Source organism: Galeopterus variegatus, unplaced genomic scaffold (assembly GCF_000696425.1).
Source record: "Galeopterus variegatus unplaced genomic scaffold, G_variegatus-3.0.2 Scaffold3996, whole genome shotgun sequence".
Taxonomy (NCBI): domain Eukaryota; kingdom Metazoa; phylum Chordata; class Mammalia; order Dermoptera; family Cynocephalidae; genus Galeopterus; species Galeopterus variegatus.
In genome coordinates, this window is record NW_007730107.1 from 21855 (window position 1) to 47295 (window position 25441).

Here is a 25441-nt window from a genome sequence, read left to right on the forward strand (position 1 = left end):
AGGGCTGCAGTCATCGAATGCCTAAATGGTGCTGGGGCTAAAGGATCTTCTTCCAAGGTTGCTGACGCACATGGCTGGCAAGTTGGTGCTGCCTTTTGATGGGAGGCTTCAGTGCCTCCCCACTTGGGTCTCTCCAGAGGGCTTCTTGAGCATCCTGTCCATACTAGCATAAAGGGCAGATTGGCTTCCCTCAGAGGGAGCAATCCAAGAGACTAAGACAAAAGCTACAGTGTCTTTCATGACCTTGTCTTGGGAGTTATACCCTGTCACTTCTGCAGTATTCTTTTGGTCACACTGGCCAGCCATGATCCAGTGTTGTGGGGCATGAATACAAAAGGAAAGGATCATTAGGAGCCATCTTGAAGGCTGGCTTTCACACCATCACCTTTCACCTGGATTGTGGCAATCATTTCTTAACTGACATACCTGTTGCTATGTCTATTCTCAACATAGAACCTGGCAACCTTTTTACTCATATGGTGTTACTCCTCTGCTGAAAACCCTGTAACAACTTCTTATAGTCAAAGAAAAGCTAGTCTTTACCATAGCTCCAAGGCCTTATATCATCTGGCCTCCACTACCTTTCAGATTAATCTTCTACCACTCCCCACTCCCTCTACTCCAGCGCAAATACTATGCCTCAAATACACTAAGCAGGCTTCTGCCCCAGGGCCCTTGCACTGGCTCTTTCCTCTGCCCGGAATGTTTTCCCCCCAGATACCCCATGGATACTTCATTCAGATCTTTCTTCAAACGTCAGCTGCTCAGAGAGGCCTTTTCTGACCATCACATATAAATGAAACAGCATGCCTGACATTTCCTGCTTTATAGCACTTAAGGCTTATCATCTGTTTCCCTCCACTAGGATGTAGGCTCCACAAGAGCAAAGGGTTATTTTTTTTGTTCTGCTGAAGTCTCAAGATCTAGCACCTGGGAGGCACTCAGAAAATATTTAATGACTGAATAGGTGGGTTAATGAGAGTGGCTGTTGGTACCAGTTCTGCCTGCAAAAATGCCCAGTTAACACTAAATTATGTATATGAGAGAGAAGAGAAAGGAGGGAAAAGGAAATGGACATATGTGTAGATAGATGTTAGAAAATGTAGCTGTTAATAAGTGAATGAAAAATGGAGACATAGGGGACAAGTCAGGAAAAAACTGCTATATGTTGTGTAAGAAAATAATCTAAGGGCCGGCCCGGTGGCGCACTGGAGAGTGTGCCGCGAGGGTTCGGATCCCATGGGGAGACCGGTTCCTGCTCACTGGCTGAGCACGGTGCGGGCGCAACACCGAGGGTTGCGAGCCCGTTGCCGGTCAGTAAAAAAGACAAAAAGGAAAAAAAGAAAAAAGAAAAAAAAAGAAAATAATCTAAGTGATTCATTTTCAGAATTGACTTATCTGAGGGTGTTTTATTGAGATGGTAATTAGTTACTAGCACCTATTGTTTCCTTCATTCCCTGGTGTTTCTCCCTTCACAGGGCTTAGGTGGACCTTTTTTGTGGGCTTGTCCTGAGCCCCCAGACAAAGGAATTCCTTGCAAGGGGGGTAAAAAATTTTAGCCATTGTTCTGGACGATTGTGCACCCCATAGTAATCAGCCAATGAGGAAGAGGAGGAAGGACTTGTGTACTAGGAAGTAAATTGCTTGCTACAGCCCTTTTCCATGTGCCTGCCCTTCAGACACTTGAACCTTAGAAGGCCGTAGTTAAAGTCTCGCTTTGCTGTACCTCATGTCTCCATGTCCATCCTTTGGCATTGGACAGGTGAGGGCATTTTTCACATGTTGTAAGTCTCCATGAAATCCTAAAAAGAAACAAGTTTATTTGAAGGAAGAAAATTATATATAATAAATTGCACAAACTCAGAGAAAAAAAGAACAATTTATCATGAGTTAAAAGAAACATACAAGCACACTGTAGCTAAAAATATTAAAAGACAGAGAAAGATGTATTGATGGTTATGAAACTATGGTGGAAGCTTATCAGGGCATGCCCTCCGCATGGGATGAATGTTTCGAGGCAGCAACTGATGGGTGGACAGGATGTCCTGGATCTTTTCCAGGCAAATCTTGTTTTCTGCTAACCCTGCTTCATACTCTTGGCGTTTCTCTTCTTTCTCTGCTTCTCGGGTCTGCTGCTGGTAGCATATTTGCATCTGAAGTTGCTTCCTGTACTCCTGGGCTAAATTGTAGCGTCTAAAGTATTAGAAATGTCAAAGTATAAAATTATAAAAGTAAGCAGTTAGATTTATTTAGAGCATTCAAACTAAAATATAATTTGTGAAGCGAAATTAAAACTCCCATTAAAATCAAGATGAGTGGAGAAGAAATAGATGAAAAACTCAATAATGGGTTTCTTACACAATAATCATTAACATATCCTCTTACAACAAATACTGATTTTGGGGAGAGAATGCTTCTTCCCCGCACAAAACATGGAGAGAGTCCTTGTTCTGTCTCCATCCCCTTCCTCACTCTTCTGCAAAAAAGAAGTGACTTATCTATTGCTAAACTGGAGAGAATAAACATGCATGTTCAGTTAACTTTTCCCACTTCCTCCTGGAGCTGACCTGCCTGTTTTCCCATTCTGCTCTCCATCAAAGGGCTATGCCCCTGCAGGGGAAGGCTGCAGCGCACTAGCACTGCTGGGGAATGGGTGGATAACTCATTTTATCATTCTGTTCAGTATTAAAGGACAATTTCTTGCATATACAAGCCACATTTTTGTTATATGACACATTTATTCTTATTTATAGTATGTTTTTTTAATTGTGGTAAAAAACACATACCGAAATTTACCGTCTTAATCGTTTTTAAGTGTAAAGTTCAGTAGTTAGGTATATTCATATTGTGGTGAAAGAGATCTCCAGAACTTTTTTATCTAGCGCATTTTATTTATTTATTTATTTATTTTTATTTTTATTTTTTGAAAGATGACTGGTAAGGGGATCTTAACCCTTGGATTGGTGTTGTCAGCACCACGCTCACCAAAGTGAGCAACCGGCCATCCCTATATGGGATCCGAACCCGCGGCCTTGGTGTTATCAGCACCACACTCTCCCGAGTGAGCCACGGGCCGGCCCCTATCTAGCGCATTTTAAACTCTACACCCATTTAATAAGAATTTCCCTTTTCCCCCTCTTCCCCAGCCCCTGGTAGTCACCATTCTTCTTTATGTTTTCATGAATTTGACAACTTTTGAAATGGGGCAGACCCCTGATATTTTCCCTAAGCTATCTCTATACTCCCAGCCAGAGCAGGCCGGGGGCACAGAGTTGCTAAAGGAAGATAATCAGGCTGAATTCCTGGGAGTAAACATAAAGCTCAACATAAGAATAAAGTTAGTTAAGCATATAGCTCCCCTTAAGGAGATCTCAGGGCCACCAGATGTTTATTCCTCAATAAATGGCTTAACATAATATCACGATCTTGAGTTGTTTTGCAGAACTGCTATCAACTAAAAGCCTGCTTTGAAGAACGTATCCTCTAGACCTGAGTCAAGGAGGACATTAGTCAAGATACCAGGGATACTGTGCTAAACTTCACCCCAAACCAATCATATGGCTCCTGGGACCCCTATTCACGGTTTTGCTCTATAAATGCTTGTGATTTTAAGAAATTCGGGAATTCAAGGTCTTTAAGCTCCTTTGTCTGCCTTGGTCCCCTCTGATGGACCACTCAAATAAATGCTGTTCTTTATCACTGCAAACTTTTTTTTGTTTTTGTTTTTGCTTGTTTTTGTTTTGGTTTTTTGGCAGCTGGCCGGTACAGAGATCGAACATCACTGCAAACTTTCACATAAAAGATTGTTTAGTCATTTGGCACAGCAGACAATGGATACCCTTTTGGTTCGGTAACAAATTTGGTGGCCCATACAGGGGTTTTACACCTCTTTTTGGGTGTCTTTTCCATGGTACCCCAGGCCCTGGTCAGCTGTGGGCTCCTACATACCATCAAAAGGCCACCCATGTGATTTGCTCAGGGATGGGTCTGGAAGGCCCTGCTGTGCGCCAGGCACTGGACCAGGCACTGGGGGCTGATTGTGCTTCCCAGAACTTTGCAGTGGAAAAGATCAGCTTAAGACTAGGGAAGTGCTTTGGTAAGTAACAGCCTTGCATGTGATAACACCAAGGAATTAATCCTTTTGCTATAAGATTTCGTTTTTTGGTATAAGGGATCTCCCTTATTTTGGGGGCAATTGGACTAAACTGTAAAAGACTGTATTGGTTTTGGTTTGGTTTTAATTTGGGTTTGATGGGTTATGTGTATATGTGTATGTTCATTCTGTGTTTGTTGGTTGTCTGTCCAGCAGACCCTGGAGGAATTGCCAGAGGAAGTTAGGCAGGCCTGACTTGGGGTGGCTATTCATTTTATCTTGACTAGGCTGAGCTACACTCTCCTGATTACTGACCAGAGGTCAGGCCTCTCTGCCTTGAGTAGATAAAAGGTGATTGGTACAGCCAGGGATGAATGTGAGTCTTGACAGGATGCCCCATTAAAGGGATAATGCTCAGGGTCCAGAATGAGACGGCAAGCATGTGTCTCTTGCTCTTTCTTTTGTGTGTGCATTCAAATGTTTTTAGAAAATAACACTTGGTCAAAACATCTGTTTATTAAATGGGTAATACAAACTCAATTCCCCCTTGCAGCCCTTTGGCTATGTTCTGTAGAACTGGGCTGATTGCAGCTATGAGCCCATAAAGAAAAAGAAAACCTGTTTTTAGAGAGAGCTCTTGTCTTAAACAGCTGTCTTATATGTACCTATAAAAAGATTAATATAACAACTAGCTTTAAAAATTCTTGGCAAGATTAAAAAGCAAAAATTAGATTTAAAACAGTTAAAATACTTTGTGTGCTCAAGTTGCCTGCTTGAGCTGCAACAAAAACACATCTCCCAGGTCGCCTAGCGGTTAGGACTTGGTGCTCTCACCACTACAGTCTGGATTCGATTCCCAGTCAGGGAGGGAACCAGTCCCTTTGTTGGGAAAATTCAAAATTAAAAATTTGCCTTGCCTTTGTAATGCCTCTGTAACCAAGTTTGTTTATCTACAAGGCCATATGAATTCAGCCTAGCAGTTAATCAACTGCTTGCATTCCTCACTTCTGCAACCATGCTTGCTTATCTGCTGAGACCACGTGTGTTCTGAGAAGCTGAAACTTGCAGCTGCCTGCTTCAGATGTGTGTTGAGAAACTGAAACCTAAAACCCGGAAGAGTCTGCCTATAAAAAGGCCTGTAAAACCTGAGCTTGGGGTTCAGATTTTTGGAGCCTTAGCTTGTCTGGGTTGGCCAGAGTAATAAAAATACCTGACTCTCCAACCCTCTGAGTGTTGGTCACTTCCTTGCCAAGTCCATTTCCGTAACACCTTGAACTAGCTAACAGCAATTGAACAGGGGATGGATTTGAAGCAGAGTTTAGACCCATTGCAAAAATCCTTTACCTCAGGAGAAAATCATTTATAAAAGTTAATTTAAAATATTTTGTTTTAAATTATTTGTATAACTCTTGATCTTTTGGGGGTGCACATTTGTGATCCTTCTGTCCCTGCCTCATATATAGCCTTTATTTTCCATCTTTAAGTTGTAACTGGGAACAGTCTGGATCTTGGTAGGGGGGTGAGGGGAGTGCATTTTTCCTCTCTCTTTTGGAGACTTTAGTCTCATATGTGCTTATTTGTTCAGATTTTGAATCATTTGTTTAGATTTGCTTTTGCTTTAAAGTTTTAGTTTATAATGATTTAGAACTTTTGTTGTTTAACTTCTCTCCTGATCTAAATGAATAGCCCCTTGGCAGCTAGTGTGCTGACGGACTCTGGATTCTGAGGTGGCTTCTTTGCATCTCTTTGGTTTTGTCTGAATATATATATTTTTAAGTCTATTTCTCTCTGTATTTTGTTTCACTTGTTTAAAATCTTCCTCTGTATCTCTGGTATACCCAAACTCGTTCTTGGAAAGGATTGCAATCTTTCTCTGTGCTTTGAAATGTAAGTGTGCTACCTTGCTTTAGGTGAGGGCTTCAGCCAAATGGGACAAATAAGCCTTAACTTGTCTCTTGTATAGAGACAAGATTTAAATCCAACTGATTTTTTTAACTAGTGAGTTTTATATTAAATCTGTCTCATAACTAAGATTTTAAATGAAAGCTATAAGATCTTTATTTGTTTCTATGTTTTTGTGTACACAAGTATACATATATAAGCTATATGTTGTGTCTACATGTATGTTTACATCTATACACGTGTTTGTATATTGTCCACATGGTACCAAATTGGATTATAAATAGTGTGTACTCCTAAATTAAATAAATAAGCCTAAATGCTTTTCAAGTTCACATGACTTCAGTAATCTTTAATAAATAAAGCTAATTTTAAAAGTTGTTGGTGAGGGGCCGGCCCGTGGCTCACTCGGTAGAGTGCGGTGCTGATAACACCAAGGCCCCGGGTTCGGATCCCATATAGGGATGGCCGGTCAGCTCACTGGGTGAGTGTGGTGCTGACAACACCAAGTCAAGGGTTAAGATCCCCTTACCGGTCATCTTTAAAAAAAAATAAAATAAAATAAAATAAAAGTTGTTGGTGAAATAGAAATGTTTTCAGAATTTAATTTAGACAATTTAATTGCCAAGGTCAAGAGGTCAAAGCAGATTTATGCTGTCTCTACTGTTTTAAGGTCATAAAATTGTCACTTCTGTGATAATTTTAATATCTGCTTAATTTGTCTGTGGGCTTAAAGCTGTGAGGACCTTCAAAAGCCCTAAAAGCTGGCTTCCTTCAAAGCCTTACACACATTGCCTTGTTAGCTTGCCTTTGGTCCTGAGCCTCTAAATTCGGGGGTCTAGACAGGTGGCCATGGTGAGGCCTGGGGACTTATGTGTCCACAGCACACAGGCCACCAGCTGCAGAACAAGCCAAGCCCAAAAGAGTCTCATCCTCCCTGTCCTAGCTCTGCCTCCTGGCTATGCTGGGAGAGGAATATCCTTTAGACATTGTTTTCACAGCTCTGCTCTCTGCCCTAGGCTTTACCCCTGGTATATAAATGTAGGATCCAGACAGGCCCTAGCCACCCTGGCTGCCACATTGGTACTTGCGACCCAGGATGGCTAGGGGAAGGATACCTGTTATTCAGTATCTCAAAGGTCTTGCTTAAACTAATAGATAAAAATTTAACTTGGTTTTGCTTTTATCAAAAAAATAATAATAACAAATGGCTAGCTTTGCTTTCTATGAGCAATTCAAGTATAATTGTTAAGAGTGAACACATTTTTTAAAAAGGTAAATGGGATAAATGTCTATTAGTAAATTTGTCACAATTTCAAAAAAATCTCAGTAATTTGAAATCTGAAAGTCATGTTAAATTAAGCAACAGGTAATCATAAATGTCTAAGTCATTCAGAAATTAGAAAATGGGGGCCGGCCTGTGGCTCACTCGGGAGAATGCGGTGCTGATAACACCAAGGCCCCGGGTTCGGATCTCATATAGGGATGGCCGGTTCGCTCACTGGCTGAGTGTGGTGCTGACAACCCCAAGTCAGGGGTTAAGATCCCCTTCCCGGTCATTTTTTTAAAAAAAAAAAAAAAAAAAAAAGAAATTAGAAAATGGTTTTCACCTACAAATATTGATATAAAAGAGTTCAAAATTGCTTGTTTCCTACGGTTTTCACTGGAAGTTAGGGTTACTAAGAGATAAAATTGTAGTTAATATATGTAATTAAAACTGCTACAAAAAAATTCTACATAGAGAGTGTATAAAAAATTAGATGTGAGGGAAATAAAATGTGTTTTTGGTAAAGAAGTTTATAAAAAAGGCACGAGGATGTAATTTTTGTTAAAGGGAAAATTTGTTTAGTTTAGAGGATATTAAAAAGTTGTTTCAAGTTAAAAGAATAAAAAAATGTTATAGACAAACTAAATGCATATAGTTGGGAGAAAATTGTAAGAGGTTATAAAGGTTTGTAAAAATCTTGTCTTATGTGGTTGAAACTGAGACTGGATGAATTTGTTTATAAAGTTTTATTAAAATTGGCTTTAATAGTAACAGTACCCTGGTACAAAAATAGAATTTAGTTTTCTCTTTTAAACAAGATTTTCATGTAATATTAATAAAAAAGATAAAAAAATTTGTGTTCACCTTTTGAATAAACTACACACAAAAAAAGAAACAAATTTTATGTCTTTATTAGGCATTTGGATTACTTAAAGAAACTGACTTAAAAATTTTAATTTTTTTCTCGATACGTAACTTTATATTTATATAAATGTGTTATTAATGTGGGTTCCAAAATTATATGAAATTCCTAAAATTCTGATATGTCTTGGTATATATTATCATCACAGTTATGGCTTTTATAAAAAATTATTGTAGGCCATGGAAATAAACAAATTTTTTTGTCCATCATGTCTTTAACCATGCTACAGTAAATTGATTTATTTTGATACTGCTTTTAAAAGGTAATTACAAATCCCAGAGTGTTATTTCTGGCAAAGAAGTTCATGTAAAAGATAAAAAAAAAAAAAAAATCTGATAGGTACTCTCAAATATAGACCTCTGCTGATGACTTTGAGATTATTCAATAATCTCCAAGAAAAAGGCCCTCACCAGACATGCCCTCTTGACTTTGAACTTCCCAGCCTCCAAAACTGTAAGAAATAAATTTCATTTTTTTATAAATTACCTATTTTCAGTTATTCTGTTAGAAGCAACAGAAAACTGACTAATATATGTGTACACTGTCATCAAGCCTTCTGCTGAATATAGCTTCAGTCAACATCTGACATCAACCATGATATACACCAAGCAACCACCCACTGAGCTTTATCAATTCACAGAATCATAAGAAATAGTCATAAATTGCTTTAAACCACAGATTTTGGGGTATTTTGTTATGCAATAATAGGTAGCTGTAATACCTTCTGATCACACTTTTTCTTTTTATTTCTCAGATGATTCAGAAGTTGGGCAGAAAAGCATGGTGGTGTGTATTGAGTCCTCCTCAAATCTCCATCAATAGACTTTTCAAAAACGAAAAGGACAGTGTGGAGGATACTAACATTTATAAAGCAAATGTATTTCACAGGGCCTAGCTTCCAAAGCCCTGTGGTTTCAGGTACAACCTAACTTTTTAAAATTACATATAGAAATGTTAAGCTTGCAAAAGACAGGAAACTTTCCCCAGGCTGAAGTCTATGTTGTAGATAAAGAATTGTAACACAGCAAAATTGCTGGCTCAAAGGACAGATGTTAACCTACTGATTGATATATTGAGAAAGTTACTTGATTGTTATGTAAACATACTGAGGAAATTGCTGTAGGAAAAAGAAAGAGTTTGCTAAGAACAGGCTTTTGTTGGTGGACCGACTTAACCTTTTGCAAATTGCATTATGGAATGTCACTTTGTTTACTTCACTGATGTTACTAGTTTCCATTGTTAAAACTATACTTAGCCATAACTCTGCCCATGTCCTTGTGTTCTTTGTAATGATTAAATCAACTGAATTTTCTTCTGAAACTTCCTTGTCTTTACAATAAAAGGGAGAAGCTAACTTTGAATCGGGGCTGTCACATTCAGTTTTCTCCTCCTAATGGGGAAATTACTGAAGTGCAGTCCTTCTGGGCCTCTCAATGCATACACAGTGCTTTGAGTAATTGCGTAATTCTTTTTTACATCTCCGTTACACAGGGAGAAGCGTAACAGGAAAGACATCCAGAGCAGAGGCTATAGCAGGAACTCAGTAGGGTAGTCCAGATAATGTTAGTACCCCCAAACTCTTGATAGGCTTAGGTACATAAACCATAGTCTGTCTAGAAATAAAAAAGCTTATTTTATGTACCAACTGTGAGTAAGTCAAAAGACAGGCCCCAGGGGACAGGCAGATGACCAGCTTTAGAGGAGCCTGAATTGGGTGTCATGGCCATCGGTGGGAAGGGACTGCTATGATCTGAGAAAACTGCAAGGAGGCGGCTGCCTGTTTCTTTCACCAGAGCCTGACTATGGTGATAAGAAGGACATTAGCTAATTCCAGCACAAAAGCCTGCCAGAGGAGGGCAGTGGTATTTCCCAAAGCATCTTAGTGGTATTTCCCAGAGCGTCTTAATTTTCTAGTTCAGTGAGGCTGGAAAAATCCTCCTGGGGACATTTGCATGGAAACCTGTACCTATAAACTCTTTCTGCTTATCTAGCTAATTAGGCCACCCAATATTCCAAGATTTACTTCATGAAGGAAAAATATTCTTGTTATTTCATTAGGATTTAAGGTTGATGTCTATTTTTTCATATTGTTGCACATTTGTTTTATTTTTCAAGATGTTCGTCCAGTTTAACTAATGTGTATAATCAGAACGTACATAATGGCAATAGAATTTAAATTTACCTTGATAGTTGTGGCCTATTTTTACATGGAATTTTGTAAACTGCTTCGAGCTTCTAGAAGGACATGTATAATACTATTGTAAAATAATATTAATAATGAATGAATATTGGCACACTGTCTTCTCTCCATGTTAAAAATCTGTTTTTTAGGTAGCAAATGATAATAAAGAAAACAACATCATACCTTGCAAAATTCTGCTTCTCTTCACAGTTAAGTTCTTTGAGACCTTTGTTTATGTGTTCCTGTTCCATAGCACGTTCTTCCTCTTCTTTGGCTTTTCGTTGCACTAAGATAGGCAAAAGTAATTATTTGTCAAATGACTTTTTCAGATAATATTTGCTGACATCTTTCTGGGCACCAAAGCCATATTGTTTAGAAAGGGAGAGCTCAGAATCACAGGGCTCGATCTTATTTTATTTATTTATTTATTAAATTTTATTTTGTCAATATACAATGTAGTTGATTATTGTGGCCCATTACCGAAAACTCCCTCCCTCTTACCTCTCCCCCCTCCCTCCCAACAACCTCCTTTCTGTTTGCTTGTTGTATCAACTTCAAGGAATTGTAATTGTTGTATCTTCTTCTCTCCCACCCCCGTTTTTTGTGTATTTATTTATTTATTTTTAGCTCCCACAAATAAGTGAGAACGTGATATTTCTCTTTCTGTGCCTGACTCGTTTCACTTATAGAATCACAGGGCTTGATCTTAGATCAATAAGCTAGTAGTTATCTCCACTGAGGAAAGAACAGGGTTTAGGCTCACATATGCTGTGATCTACATAGATTTTCTCTTTATCACTTTTCATTGAAAATCTTTGATTAGCCTTTTTCATACCAGATCACCAATGTTAAAACACTTCTCACATTTCTCTTAAGGACATACAGTTCTATTACCATTCATATCAAGAAGAGAGTTTATTTATTATAAAATAAATATTTGGAAAAGTATATAAAGCTCTTATAAATTATTAAAAAAATCTTAAGTATCCCAATAGAAAAAAAGACAAAGGAAACAGAGAGTTCACAAAAGAATAAATACAAGTGGCCAAAAAACATCTGAAATGTACATATCTTTGATCCCAAAATCTATTTCAGAAATTTGTCTTAAACAACCAGATATGAGCCCAAAAAAGTATGTATAGAGATAGTAATGTGCAATGCTAAAATGATAGTAAAAAGAATAGAAACAATCTGAAGGTTTATTAGTTGTGTTTATGTAAAATAAATCATACTCCATTTTTATAACAGATTTCTAGGCAGCCATTTATCACTGAAACATTTTTCACTGATGAAAAGAAAACCTTTTCAGCTATAAGCTTTCTTCTCTTTTTCTGAAAATTCCACATAATATTGGCTTAACAATTTTCAACTGCTGTTATAATTCCTGGAGTACAGAATTAATCAATGGAACCATAATATATATCTTTTGCAAAGACCACTAGTGTGAAATCTAATGGCACCCTAACAGTAAATGTGTTGCCTCTCTGGTCCATTGGGCTAGACATGGAAATGGCAGAAATCTGGAGGTGGCAGTTTATCCACTCAACAAACATCCCTCTGTGACCGAGCACTGTTTGAGGCTGAGGAAATACAGTGGTGTACGGTAGTGTACTCTATAAGAGACATATCATGGCTGTAAGATTAACAGCCTTAAGGCCCACTTAAGCGTTTCACAGGGCTGACACTATGAGTCACTTAGCAGTATGATGCAACCTGGTTCGGGAAGTCATAGAAGATAAAGCTGCCTCAGCAGAAATGTAAATTTCAGAAGTCTTAAAACAAAGCTTGCCCTTATAAGGATGACTTAAACTCCCTTTATGAAAGATACACCTAGTAACTGGCCCAGACTGAATGCAGGTATAAAAAAAAGGGAAGGATTCCCCACACTTTCAGAATGGTCTCTGGATGAAGACCTTCCCAGTCAGTTGGTCACCTGAGATGTGAGCAAACCATAGTGAAAACCCTGGAAAGAGGATTTATTTTGAATGGGGTAACACAGAGGGCCTCTCAAGGAATGAGACATTTGAGCTGGCTTTCAAGGATGTCTAGGATTTCTCAAGATCAAGAGCATCATAGGAAGAGAAAACTACCTAAGCAGAGGTATGGAGGTATTGCAACACCTTCAGAAAGAAAAGAGGAATAGATAAAAGGGAGGAGGGGGAGGTGTGTGTCTGTGCTCCACCTTCTCACCCTCCTTTATGATCACCCAGGCACACAGTATTCAAACAACATACTGTTCCTTTAACCTCGAGAACATCTCCCCCATGACTGCTCAGAATCTTCTGGGATATGAAACTTCCTATGTTTACACTGCATAGATCTGATGAGATAAGATTTGCAGAAGTAGGGATCTTGCTTTAACTCTTTTTGCTTCCCTCATGGTGTTTCAAGATAATACCTACTTAATAAATATTTTGGTTGTTACTTAAATTCAGTTCCTTACACTTTTCTTGAACTTGAAGTTTTCTTGTACACATGACCTCATTCATGAGTTGTTTTCTTGCCTCCTTTTCAAGTCTCAGCTCCTTGTCCTTCTCAGCAAACTTCTTTTCCTTCTCTTCCTCTAATATTCTGTCCAATTCTTTCTCCTGAGCTTTTTCTTCCTCACGTTGCTGTGCCACATATTTTTGGTATATCTTTTGTTCTCTTATCATATCTTCCTATATAACAACATTAATTCATGTTAAAAATTTTTAGATAATGATACCAAGGATAAGTTTAAAAGCAATCTTTTAAAGCTACAATCCCTATTTTTTAGAGTTACCCAATGAAACAGTCACACATGAAATATTACATCTGGGGTTTACTTCAAGATAGTCCAGAGTGGTGGTGGGGAATGGATAGGGGTATAGATAAAACAACAATGGCCCTTAGTTGATGGTTGTTGAAGCTGGGTGATGGACACGTGGAGGTTCATTGAACTATTCTTTACATATGTTTGAAATATTTGATAATACATTTTTGAATAAGTTAATTCACACTTTCCCAAAGTATTTTTCATAGCAGCTACCAAATAATTTTCAATGATACAGCTTTATTTTCTTCTATTTTAATTTTGGTAGATGAACTCTTAACCCGATAAACAAAATAAGTCACATTACTATAATCTCTGACTGGTCATCACCCGATACCTTGTAACAGTAATTCTCAATCTTAGCTACACTTTGGAACCACCTCAGTACTTTAAAAAGTACTGAGGGCTGAGTCCCATCCCAGAGATTCCTATTTAATGGATAGCTTTTAAGTTCCCCAGGTAATTGTAATGTGCAGCTAAGGGTGAGAAGTACTGCTTTATAATACAGACATTTTTTGTTGGCTACTGCCAAGTATTAGTAATGATCCAATAACAATGAGTTCATCTAACAGTCAGGTTGCAGTTGTTATTAAATACCATTCCCCATTAAAATAAAAAAACAAAAATCCTTGGAAAAATGATTGATTCCAAGATGGACAGAAATTGAACAAGATGAATGTGGGACATCTTATGGTGCCAGAATGAAAGAAAACTATCACAGATTACTGGGTAGTATCAAAAGGGGAAGACAGCCAATTTAAAGGTGTAGGGAAGGGCTGGCCTGTGGCTCACTTGGGAGCGTGTGGTGCTGATAACACCAAGGCCACGGGTTTGGATCCCTATATAGGGTTGGCTGGTTGGCTCACTTGGAGAGCATGGTGCTGACAACACCAAGTCAAGGGTTAAGATCCCCTTACTGGTCATCTTTTAAAAAAAATAAATAAATAAATAAAGGTGTAGGGAAAAATATAGGAAAATGGTCAGGGCCCCTCAGATTATTCAGAATCTTGCCAAGCATTTGATGTAAATAGCCATGTGGGCTCAGGTGTTCCTTGGTTACTATCTAATGTAATTGTGTATACGCACCCAGGTATCCTGGGTTATGGACTTAAGTAGAAAGGACTAACGGCTCTGATAAATTGTGCCCCTCGGGACACTCTGGGAGGCCACTAGGGCGGCTGCTCCTAGCTCTGAATAAAGCCTATTAATTTTTTACCCAGGCTCTCAGGATTTTTTCCTGTTATCTAGCTCGTGGACCTGCTTGTGAGGGGTTTGTGACCCAGTCTGTACAATGGGCTTGAAGGGTTTGTGAACCCTAAGCCCTAGCTTGTCAAAAGGGATCTCCATTAGCCTAAGATGTGGCAATCTGAGCTTCAAAAAAAAGAGCAATCTAAGTAATCCACTAAAAAACTATTTGAAACTAATAAAAGAGTTTAGCAATGTTGCAGATGTTGGGAAAATATAGGAAAATGGTCAGGGCTCCTCAGATGTTCAGAATCTTGCCAAGCATTTGATGTAAATATGCACATGCACCCAGGTGTTCCTTGGCTGTTGAGTAATGTAATTATGCATGTGCACCCAGGTGTCCTGGGTTATGGACTTAAGTATAAAGGATGAGTGGCTCTGATCCAGAGGGCCCCTGACCCTGAGATGCCCCCGGGGGGGCCATGGGAAGTTTGCTACTGCTGTTGTAAGCTGCTGCTGCTGCTGCTGCTGCTGCTGCTGCTGCTGCTGCTGAGGACTGGGCTCATGTCATCTGCCAATGGTTCCCAGGATCCTTCCCAATTATGTAGTGTGGACCTGCATGTGAGGGGTCTGGTGACCCAGTCTGTACAATGGGTTTGAAGGGTTTGAGCCCTAGCCCTGACAATACAAATGGAAACTTAGTATAACTAAAATAATGAAAAGTCTTGGCTTTAGTTATGATTTGCCTAGCTCAACAAGTGGCATAGTCGTGTAGCTTTACAGCAGGATACAAGGTTGATATTCAAAATCCATTGTATTGCCATTCTGACCCCGAAACCATGATCTTGGTGTTATACCATTCTGTTTCAACGAACAATCTGAAAACAAAATTAAGAATTTGATTTACAATAGGAATTCTTATACTTAGGAATAAATTTAACAAAAGAAGTAAAAACGTATACTCTGAAAACTAAGAGATATTACCGAAAGAAATTAAATAAGACCTAAATAACTGGAAAGACATCTTAAGTTCATGGATCAGAAGACAATACTGTTAAAATGACAATGCTCCTCAAAGTGATCTACAGATTCAACACAATCCCTACAAAATCCCGATTGTCTTCTTTGCAGAAATTGACAAACTGATCCTAAATTCACACAGAAATGCAAGGGAGCCAGAATAGCCAAAACAATTTCAAAAAGAAAAACAAAGTTGGAGGATTCACATTTCCTGATTTCAAACTTACTACAAAGCTACAAGAATCAAGACATACAGATATGTGATACTAGAATAAGGATAGACATATAGACTGAAGTAGAACTGAGAGTCCAGAAACAAACATGCACTTTACTGTAATTGATTTTTTTTTTTTTTTTTGAGACCAGCCGTACCACGCTCAGCCAGTGAGCGCTGTGAGCGCACCGGTCATCCCTATATAGGATCCGAACCCGGGGCCGGCCCTGTAATTGATTTTTGACAAGGGTGCCAAGACAACTCAGGAGAGGAAGAACAGTGTCTTCAACAAATGCTGCTGGGACAACTGGATATCCACATGCAGAATAATGAAGCTGGATCTTTATGTCACACCACATATAAAACTTAACTCAAAATAGATCAAAGGCCTAAATATAAAAGCTAAAACTATAAAACTCTAAGAAAAAACAAAGGAGTACATCTTCGTGACCCAGGAGTAGTCAACAGTTTTATAGATATGACACCAAAAGCACAAGCAACCACCAAAAAAATAGATAAACTGGACTTCATCAAAATTTGAAAGTTTTGTGACTCAAAGGACACCATCAAGAAAGTGAAAAGACAGCCCATAGGATGAGAGAAAATATTTGCAAATCATTTATCTGATAAGGAATTTGTATCTGGAATTATATAAAGAACTCATACAACTTAATAATACAAGGGGCCTTCAAAAAGTTCATGGAAAATGCATATTATGACAAAACTATGCATGGATTTCAAAAAATCTTTGCACCAAAATAAACTTGTATTAACTTGTTATAACATGTCTGAACAGGATCTAATTTGAGGCACTAAGAAGGATAAGACAGTTTGAAAAAGAGCCCCTATCACAGCAACATGAATTCCGCTAAACTGAAGCAAGAACATCAAATTTATAGTGAAGCTTGGGTGGAAAAATGATGAAATCATTGATGCTTCACAAAAAACGTGTGGGTACAGGGCCGGCCCGTGGCTCACTCGGTAGAGTGCGGTGCTGATAACACCAAGGCCCCGGGTTCGTATCCTATATAGGGATGGCCGGTTTGCTCACTGGCTGAGCGTGGTGCTGACAACACCAGGCCAAGGGTTGAGATCCCCTTACCGGTCATCTTTAAAAAAAAAAAAAAAAAAGTGTGGGTACAATGTCCCAAAGAAATAAGCAGTTTACAAATGGATAACTTCCTTTAAGAAGGGATGAGGCGATGTTGAGGATAACCCCACAGTGGCAGACCATCCACATCAATTTACAGAAAATCTTGTTTGTGCCCTGATTGAAGCAGACTGACAATTAACTGCAGAAACAATAGGCTTTAGCATAGACATGTCAATTGCTTCAGCTTATTCCACCTGACAAATTAGAGTTGAGCAAACTTGCCACTCAATAAGTGCCAAAACTGTTGCACCGAGATCAGCTGCAAACTAAAGAACAGCTTTCAATGGAAATTTTAAACAAGTGGGTAAAAAAGTGGGATCAAGATTCTGAAACATTTTTTTGAAGAACTGTAACAGGAGATGAAACATTGCTTTACAAGTATGATCCTGAATACAAAGCACAATCAAAGCCATGGCTACTAAGAGATGGGAATGGTTCAGTCAAAGAAAAAGCAAAGGTCGTGGCAACAGTTTCTTCGGATGCTCAATGCTCATTGTTGACTTTCTGGAGGGCCGACAAATGATAACATCTGCTTACTATAAAAGTGTTTTTAGAAAGTTAGCCTAAGCTTTAGCAGAAGAATGCCTGGGAAAGCTTGACCAGAGTCCTTCTCCAACATGACAATGCTCCTGCTCATTTCTTTAATCAAACAAAGGCAATTTTGTGAGAGTTTCAATGGGAAATCACTAGGCATACACTTTACAGTCCTGATTTGGCTCCTTCTGACTTCTTTTTGCTTCCTAATCTTAAAACATCTTTATAGGGGGCCGGCCCATGGCTCACTCAGGAGAGTGTGGTGCTGATAACACCAAGGCCACGGGTTCGGATCCCATATAGGGATGGCCGGTTAGCTCACTGGCTGAGCCTGGTGCTGACAACACCAAGTCAAGGGTTAAGATCCCCTTACCGGTCATCTTTAAAAAAAAAAAAAGAGAGTGCAATAATGGTTAAGATGGTTAAAAAACAAAAACAAAAAAGGAAGGAACACCAACCTGGTGGGCAGGGCTGGGGATGAAGAATTTGAGTTCTGGCAACCTCTCAGGCAAATTATTTAACCTGTCTCCTTAGATACAAAAATGGGAACAGAAATACTCATCACCCCAAAAGTAAAGATGACGAACAATGGAGACCCTGCCGCTTCCGAGGATGACCACACTGAACTATGAAAATTCCAACTTACTTTACTTGAAAAAGTCATGTTTTGGGCTGAGCCCGTGGCGCACTCAGGAGAGTGCGGCGCTGGGAGCGCAGCAGCGCTCCCGCCGCAGGTTCGGATCCTATATAGGGATGACCAGTGCGCTCACAGCGCTCACTGGCTGAGTGCGGTGCAGCCAGTCTCAAAAAGGACAAAAAAAGAAAAAGTAGGGCACTCATTTTTCTTCAGTTATTAGTGTAAAAAAGACGGCATTGACATGATTAAATTCCCAGGACCCTCAGTTCTTTAGGGATGGATTAAAAGGTTGGTATCATTGCTGGCAAAGGTGTCTTGAACTTGATGGAGGTTATGTTGAGAAATAAAGTTTATATTTTTATTTTTACCTTTTAATTCCATTTATCCACAAATGTTTTGAAGTTCCCTAATAAAAAGAGAAATAACCCAACTTAAAAAATGGGCAAACAAAGGACTTCACAAAGATTTCTCCAAGGAATATATAGACATGGCCAATAAGGAAAAGAGGCTGAACATCCTTAGTCATTTGGGAAACGCAAATCAGATCCATAATGAAACAGTTTTTTGGATTTACTACAATGGCTAAAATAAAAAAGACAGACACTAAGAAGTGCTGCCAAGCACATGGAAAAATCAGAACCTTCATACACTGCTGGTGGGAATGTAAATTGGTACAATCACTTTGGAAAATTTAGCAATTACTCAAAAGCTCAAACAGAGTTACCTTATGACCTAGTAATTCTACTCCTAGACATATGCCCAAAAGAAATGAAAACATATATCCACACAAAAATTTCTACATGAATGTTCACAGAAGCATTATTCATAACAGTCAAAAAGTGGAAACAACCCAAATGTCTATCAACTGATGAATGGATAAACAAAATGTGGTATATTCATACAATAGAATATTATTCAGCCATATTAAGAAATAAAATAGTGATGTATGCTATGACATGGATAAACCTTGGAGACATTATGCTAAGTGAAAGAAGCCGGTTAAAAGGTCACATAATATATGATTCCATTCATATGAAAGTCTGTAACAGGGAAATCCTAGACTAGTAGTTGCTTAGAACTGGGAATGGAGATGGGGAAGGGGAGATAGTGGGATAATGAAAATGTTCTAAACTAAACTACAGTTATGGTTGCACATATTTATGAAGACACTAAAAACCATTGAATTGTACACTTTAAATGGGGAACTATATGTAATGTGATTTATATATCAATGAAGATATGAAAAATTAAAGAAAATAAAATGATTTAATTGAGAACAAAAAACTCAATGGAAAAAAAAAAAAAAAAACAAATGCGCAAGTCACAATGTGCAAAAGACATTTCCTTAAAGAGGATACACAGATGGCAAACAAGCACATAAAAAGATGTTCAACATAATTAGCTATTAGGGAAATTCAAGTTAACATCACAATGAGATATCACTACCCACCTATCAGAATGGCTTAAGTATGGGCTGGCTGGTTAGCTCAGTTGGTTGGAGGGTGGTGCTGATAACACCAAGGTCCAGGGTTTGATCCTTGTATTGTTTGACCCCAGCCAAACACTGCCCCCCCTCCAAAAAAATGGCTAAAGTAAAAAATAGTGACATCACCAAATGGTGAAGATGTGAAGAAATGGATTTCTCATGCATTGCTGGTGGGAATGTCAGATGGTACAGCTACTCTGAAAAACAGTTCTGCAGTACCCAAATATTTATAGTAGCTTTACTCATAATAATCATAAATTGAAAACAACCCAAATGGCCTTCAACAGGTACATGGTTAAACAAACTGTGTTAAATCTAAACCATGAATACTACTCAAGAATAAAAGAAACAAGCAAAAAAAAAAAAAAAAAGAATAAAAGAAACAAACTATTAATTTATTTCTTCTTAGAAGCTTGCTGGTAAGGGCTAACACTAGCTTCACCTTGGTGTTATCAGCACCGTGCTCTAACCAACTGAGCTAACTGGCCAGCCAAGAAACAAACTATTGACAGATGCAACAACTTCAATAAACCTCCAGAGAGTTATGCTGAATGAAAAATGTCAATCCCAAGATGTTACATACTGTATGATTGCATTTATATAACATTCTTGAAATAAATTATAAAAATGGAAAACAGATTATTGGCTGCCAAGGGTTAAGGAGCATGTGGGGTGAGAGAGAAATAGATGTAGCTACAATAGGGTCACATAAGAAATCCTGGTGTGATGGAGATGTCTGTATCTTGACTGTATCAATGTCAATATACTGACTGTGAAATTGAATTGTAGTTTTGCAAGATATTACCATTAAGGGAAACTGAGTAAAGGGTACAAGGGATCTCTCTGTATTATTTCTTAAAATTATATGTGAAATCTATAATTATCTCAAATAAAAAGTTGAATTAAAAAAAAAGCATAACACCCTTAAAAGTGAAATAAACATTCCAAAGGGAGAGGAAACTAAATAAACACTGAATGTCTTTCCCTACTTTTTTTGCCTGACAAAACTTTACTTATCCTTTAAGGTCCAACTAAATGCCATTTTCTCAGTGATGTCTTCCCCCAATTCCAGGAGTTCTCAAACTTCAGAGAGCATGAGAATCACCTGGGGGAGCTTGTTAAAACACAGACTTCTTGTCTCCATCAAGATTTGGGTTTGGATATTCTGATTGTGGGGCCTGTCAATTTCTATTTCTAAAATCCTCACAGATGATGCTGATGCTGTTGGTTCATGGACCATGCTTACACTAGCAGTGTTATATACTTGTGGCTGTCCTACACAAGATTGAGAACTCAATAAGGAATCCTATACAGCACATAGTAGGAACTAAATTAATGTCTTACTTTTTTTTGCTTCTTTTCATCTGCCTCTTCCTGTAAGTCTTGAAGGGCCCTTTGCACAAGCTTCATGTTCAAGTCCTGCTCTTCTTTGTATTCCTGTTGAATATGCTCTGTCTTCTCTTGTAGGGCTTTTTGCAAAGCAGTCCTGATGTCCTGTTTTGTCTTCTGTTTCTTTAGATTATCCTGTTCATTTTCAAGTTTAACCTGTGCATTGTCATTTTCCTAAGGTAGAACAATAGTGAAGATAATGCATCACTACAGTTGGACAAAACAAATGTTAATGCATATGATTAAAGAGAATAAGAGATTTCCTGGAAATACACACATATCCCCCCGCCACACACCTGGATTTAGAGAGGCTATAAGAAATAACATTTGCCGCTTCATTGCTAAGTCAGCAATAAAGCTCTGTGAAAACTGCCGTGTGTCTGTGTGAGTCTGTGATTCTAAAGTAATAAGCAGTTGTAGAGTTAAAAAAATATATGAAAGTATAAAAAAAATCACTTTAATCCCACCACCTATCACCCACCACCACTCCCACCTTTCGGTGGATTGGCTTTCCAGACTTAACTCTTCTATGCACATCTGCACATCTAGATTTGGATACATTATTAAGCAACAATAAAAGTCCAAAAATGGAAATGTGCCCTATGAACCAGCCCCATCCAGCAGGCAAACTGTACAATAACAGGCCTGCAAACTGTACTACCCCCACGAAGTCGATCATCTGACAACAAGCATTTTAAAAGGCTCACCACAAGGCGTGCCTCCTCTTCCTTCAGCAGCTGTGCTGCCTGCCTTTGCGCCTTGATGCTGGTGATCTGGGCATTCAGCCCCAGGCGTGTGTTTTCCACCAGCTCTTTCTGTCTCCTTGCCTCTTGGGCTTCTCGCTTCTCCTTGGCTAATCGGTCTTCCTCCCAGAGCTTTGAGAACATTTGCTCTTCCACCAGTTTTTGCCTCTTCAGCTCCTCATTAAATGCTATCTGTGCTTTCCGCTCCTCACACACCTTCTTCTGATGGATGCAAAACAATTCAACACGGAGCTCCTCACAGTGTTCCCTGAAAGGAGAATATGAAAAAGGCAAAAGCCAGCCTTTCATGAGGCACTGCTCTATTTAGGCACATATCTGCACAGTCATACGCTAGAGTAAGAAAAGCCAAAGCCCTGGATGTAGGCCATCTGAGCAGAGCAAACGTGAGGGAGCAGCAGGGAGGCAGGCACCAGGATATCACAGCCAAAACACAGGTACTGAAGTCAGGCAGAGCAAGCCTGGAATCCTAGTTTTGCCACTGTCTGTGTGACCTTGGATCAAAAATTCAACCTATCTGAGCCTGTTTCTTTTTCTGTAAAATAACTGCCTTTCAAGCTCTGGTAAGGATCAGAGATAATAGTTGTAAATACCTGGTAGATAATAGGGGCTCAATAAATGGTAACTATTATTATTAGTAGAACTATTATTAGTAGTAGAACTATTATTATTAGAAGAAATAGAAGAGAGATGAGCACGTGCAATATTATAAGTGGATTAAGGATTTGGTTGGATGAGACTTTGCACACACATCTAAGGAAGGATTTAAGAGTAGGGTCAGCATATCATGGTGAAGCTTCTCCATTGCTCCTGAATTTCTGGCAGGGCACATGTCCACTGAAGAGGTTCCCGCCATAGTTGAGTAAACAGCCCTATTCTTGCGGCCCACTTCCCTTTCACACCCAAACTTACACCACAGCTCAAGAAATGCTCTTTCAATGAGTGTTTAGATCCCATCCTTCCATTTAGTAATTCAAATTTCTTCAAAAGTTCTTCATTGAGCCCATATTTTAATCAAGGGCTGTGATTTTTAAGTGCCTGCACTTTAGAATCACTTAGGGATATTTTCAAAATCCCAATCTCCATCTCGCACCCTTCCCCTTCCCTTTTTCCCTTTCACCCTCTCAGGCCAGGCTAGAAAAATCAGAATGTCTGATGGTGGAACCCAGGCATCTGTATTTTTTAAAAGCTCCCCAGGAGGTTCTGGCATACAGCCAGGTTTGAGAATCTATGACTAAAGGCAATGTTTATAAACATCGGATCCTCCCAGTTTCTAAATTAAATGCAGTACTAGGAAGCTGAATTTGGAGAATGGGCTCAATAAAAAACTTTTGAAGATATTTGAGTTGCTAAGACTGAAAAAAAGATGAGGTCTAAACTCATTATAAGGATGGTCAATACCACACAAACAAACATTAATTAAACACTGTTGAGTATTATTTACCATTTGGTGAGGATTAGTCCCACTTCTCTAATCAAACTGGGATCGCTTTGAGGGTTGGGACTCAGCAGTATACTTCTTCAGTATGCCCAATACTTCCTCCCCACTGCCCAATAAATAATTGTTGGTTTAACTGACATATAATCATGTTCTTTAGCAATATAAATGATAATCAGCAGTTATCCATATTCTGTGGAAGGCTCAACAAGATAACAGAAGCTAAAATTGCTAGGGCACCAAAAAACCAAAAATAAAACACAAAGAACACTTTAATATTGAAAATGAATTTGTCTGTTTCAAATGCATCAGTGAAATTATATCAGAATTGGCCAAGATAACTTATTAAAGTCCCTTCCAATCCTATGATTCATATTCTAGCAAAGTTATTCAATTAACGAAAATCTAAGGCCTAAGAATAACAAGAAGTATGACTTACGACATATTTTCTTTTAAAAAAGACTCATTTTCTAATTACAAAACTAACAAACATTCATTGCAGAAAAATTGGAAAATATAGAAAAGTATGAAGACATCAAAAAATAGCCCTTAATCCCACTACCAAGGGATAACTGATATTAGCATGTTAGTATATTTCACCCTTACAGTCTTGTGTGTGTATGTGCATTTTTACTAGAATTGGGTCATTCTGTGTGTGTGCGTGTGTGTGTGTGTGTATTCTTGTATCTTGATTTTTCCACCTAACATTATACTGGGAACATTTCCTCATGACATATTCTCAAAAATAATTCCTAACTTCAAAACTTCATTATAGTTTAATAAGCTGTGTAACCAAGAATGGAACTTATCAATAAACTACAGTGTGTTTAAACATTTCCCTGTTTGATGAATATATAGGTTACTTCTGACTTTTATTATAAAAAACATTGCAATGAACATTCTTAAATATAGTTCTTTCTGCTTATCTCTGATGATTTCCTTAAGGTAATTTCCTTCCTTAATATAAAATTAAAGAGTACAAACATTGTTAAGGCAGTTGATGATGCATACTGTCAAGAAAGCCTGAAATAACAGTATACGAAGATGAACATAACAAGTACGTCCTCAGATCAATAGGTCTTCAAACTGTTTTGATTATTCCTTTCAGTGAAAAAAGTTCTAAGCACCAACAAACAAATATGATCACTATTTATAAACTGAGTGCAGTTATTACTATATTACTAAATCATATAAATTATTAAATATATATATAAATAAAAATTAAGAAGAGATGAGATAAAAAATAAACATCAAATATTTTCTTCCTATACACTAATGATTCAGCTATTCACTCAACTTTGGAAACCTCTGATTTAGGGATGCTTACTTTTATCTATGGAAATATAGGATATCTACCCATTTTAATGATAATAAACATTGATAAGAGGGAAATTTTATTCTTTTTTATTTTTATTTTTTGCAGTTGGCTGGTGTAGGGACCTGAACCCTTGACCTTGGTGTTAGGAGAAAAATTTTATGTTTGTGGGTACTTTATAGTTTACAAGGTACTTTCACACATAATACCTTATGTGATCCTTACAATTTAGGTGGAGCAGCAGGTATCATCCCCATCCCTGTGGTAGAGTTAAAGCAATTGAGACTCAGAGAGCCTAAGTGTCTTCCCAAGCCACATGGCCAGTAGTAGGAATATTAATAGCAATAGTCATTGAGTGCTAATAGTGCCAGGCACCATTCTAAGCACTTTACCATGTATGAACTCTTGTAAAATTCATAACCAATGTTGCAATGAACATTATTGCAAATTCATTATTATTGTTATCATCATCCTTGGTTTACAGATGAGGAAACGGAGGTACAGAGCGGTTAAACATCTTACCTACATTGATACATTTCATATGTGGTAAAGCTGGGACTAAAGACCTGGCAGTATGGCACTGGAATTTGGGGTCCTTGGTACTTCATTATATCATCTCTATCAGCAATGGACAGAGGCAAGACTACCCTCAAGTGTTCTGACCACATACTGTAGGGTATTTGTTTCATAAAAACATGCCCAACCAAACCCCCCAAATGCCTACCTTAATCTGGTATATAATCATTAATTGTATGTAAATATAGAACACTCAAAAAAATTTCACAATATACCAAAAGCATGATCCGTTAACAAAAATTGATAAATTGGATTTCATTAATATTAAAGACTTTTGCTATGTGAAAGACCCAGTGAAAAGGATAAAAAGACAAGCTACAGATGAAGCAAAAATATTTTCAAACCACATATCTGACAAAGGACTCATACCTAGAATATATAAAGAACTCTCAAAACTTAACAGCTAAAAATAATCTTAGGGCCGGCCCGTGGCTCACTCGGGAGAGTGCGGTGCTGATAACACCAAGGCCCCGGGTTCGGATCCCATATAGGGATGGCCGGTTGGCTCACTGGGTGAGCGTGGTGCTGACAACACCAAGTCAAGGGTTAAGATCCCCTTACCGGTCATCTTTTAAA

The 25441-nt window shown here is 38.3% G+C and overlaps 1 protein-coding gene across 1 annotated transcript in view; it reads right to left on the minus strand.

Moving 5' to 3' along the window:
* Nucleotides 1-1782: 1782 nt before the first annotated feature.
* CCDC11 (coiled-coil domain containing 11) overlaps nucleotides 1783-25441 on the minus strand; it is a 34131-nt gene continuing 10472 nt past the window's right edge. The window contains exons 4-8 of the mRNA XM_008586451.1: nucleotides 21483-21786; nucleotides 20731-20949; nucleotides 12807-13023; nucleotides 10547-10649; nucleotides 1783-2193 (exon numbers count right to left, since the gene is read on the minus strand). Of these exons, the coding sequence (XP_008584673.1) occupies nucleotides 1965-2193; nucleotides 10547-10649; nucleotides 12807-13023; nucleotides 20731-20949; nucleotides 21483-21786 (1072 nt within the window). The 3' untranslated portion in view covers nucleotides 1783-1964. The remainder of the gene's footprint in view (nucleotides 2194-10546; nucleotides 10650-12806; nucleotides 13024-20730; nucleotides 20950-21482; nucleotides 21787-25441) is intronic.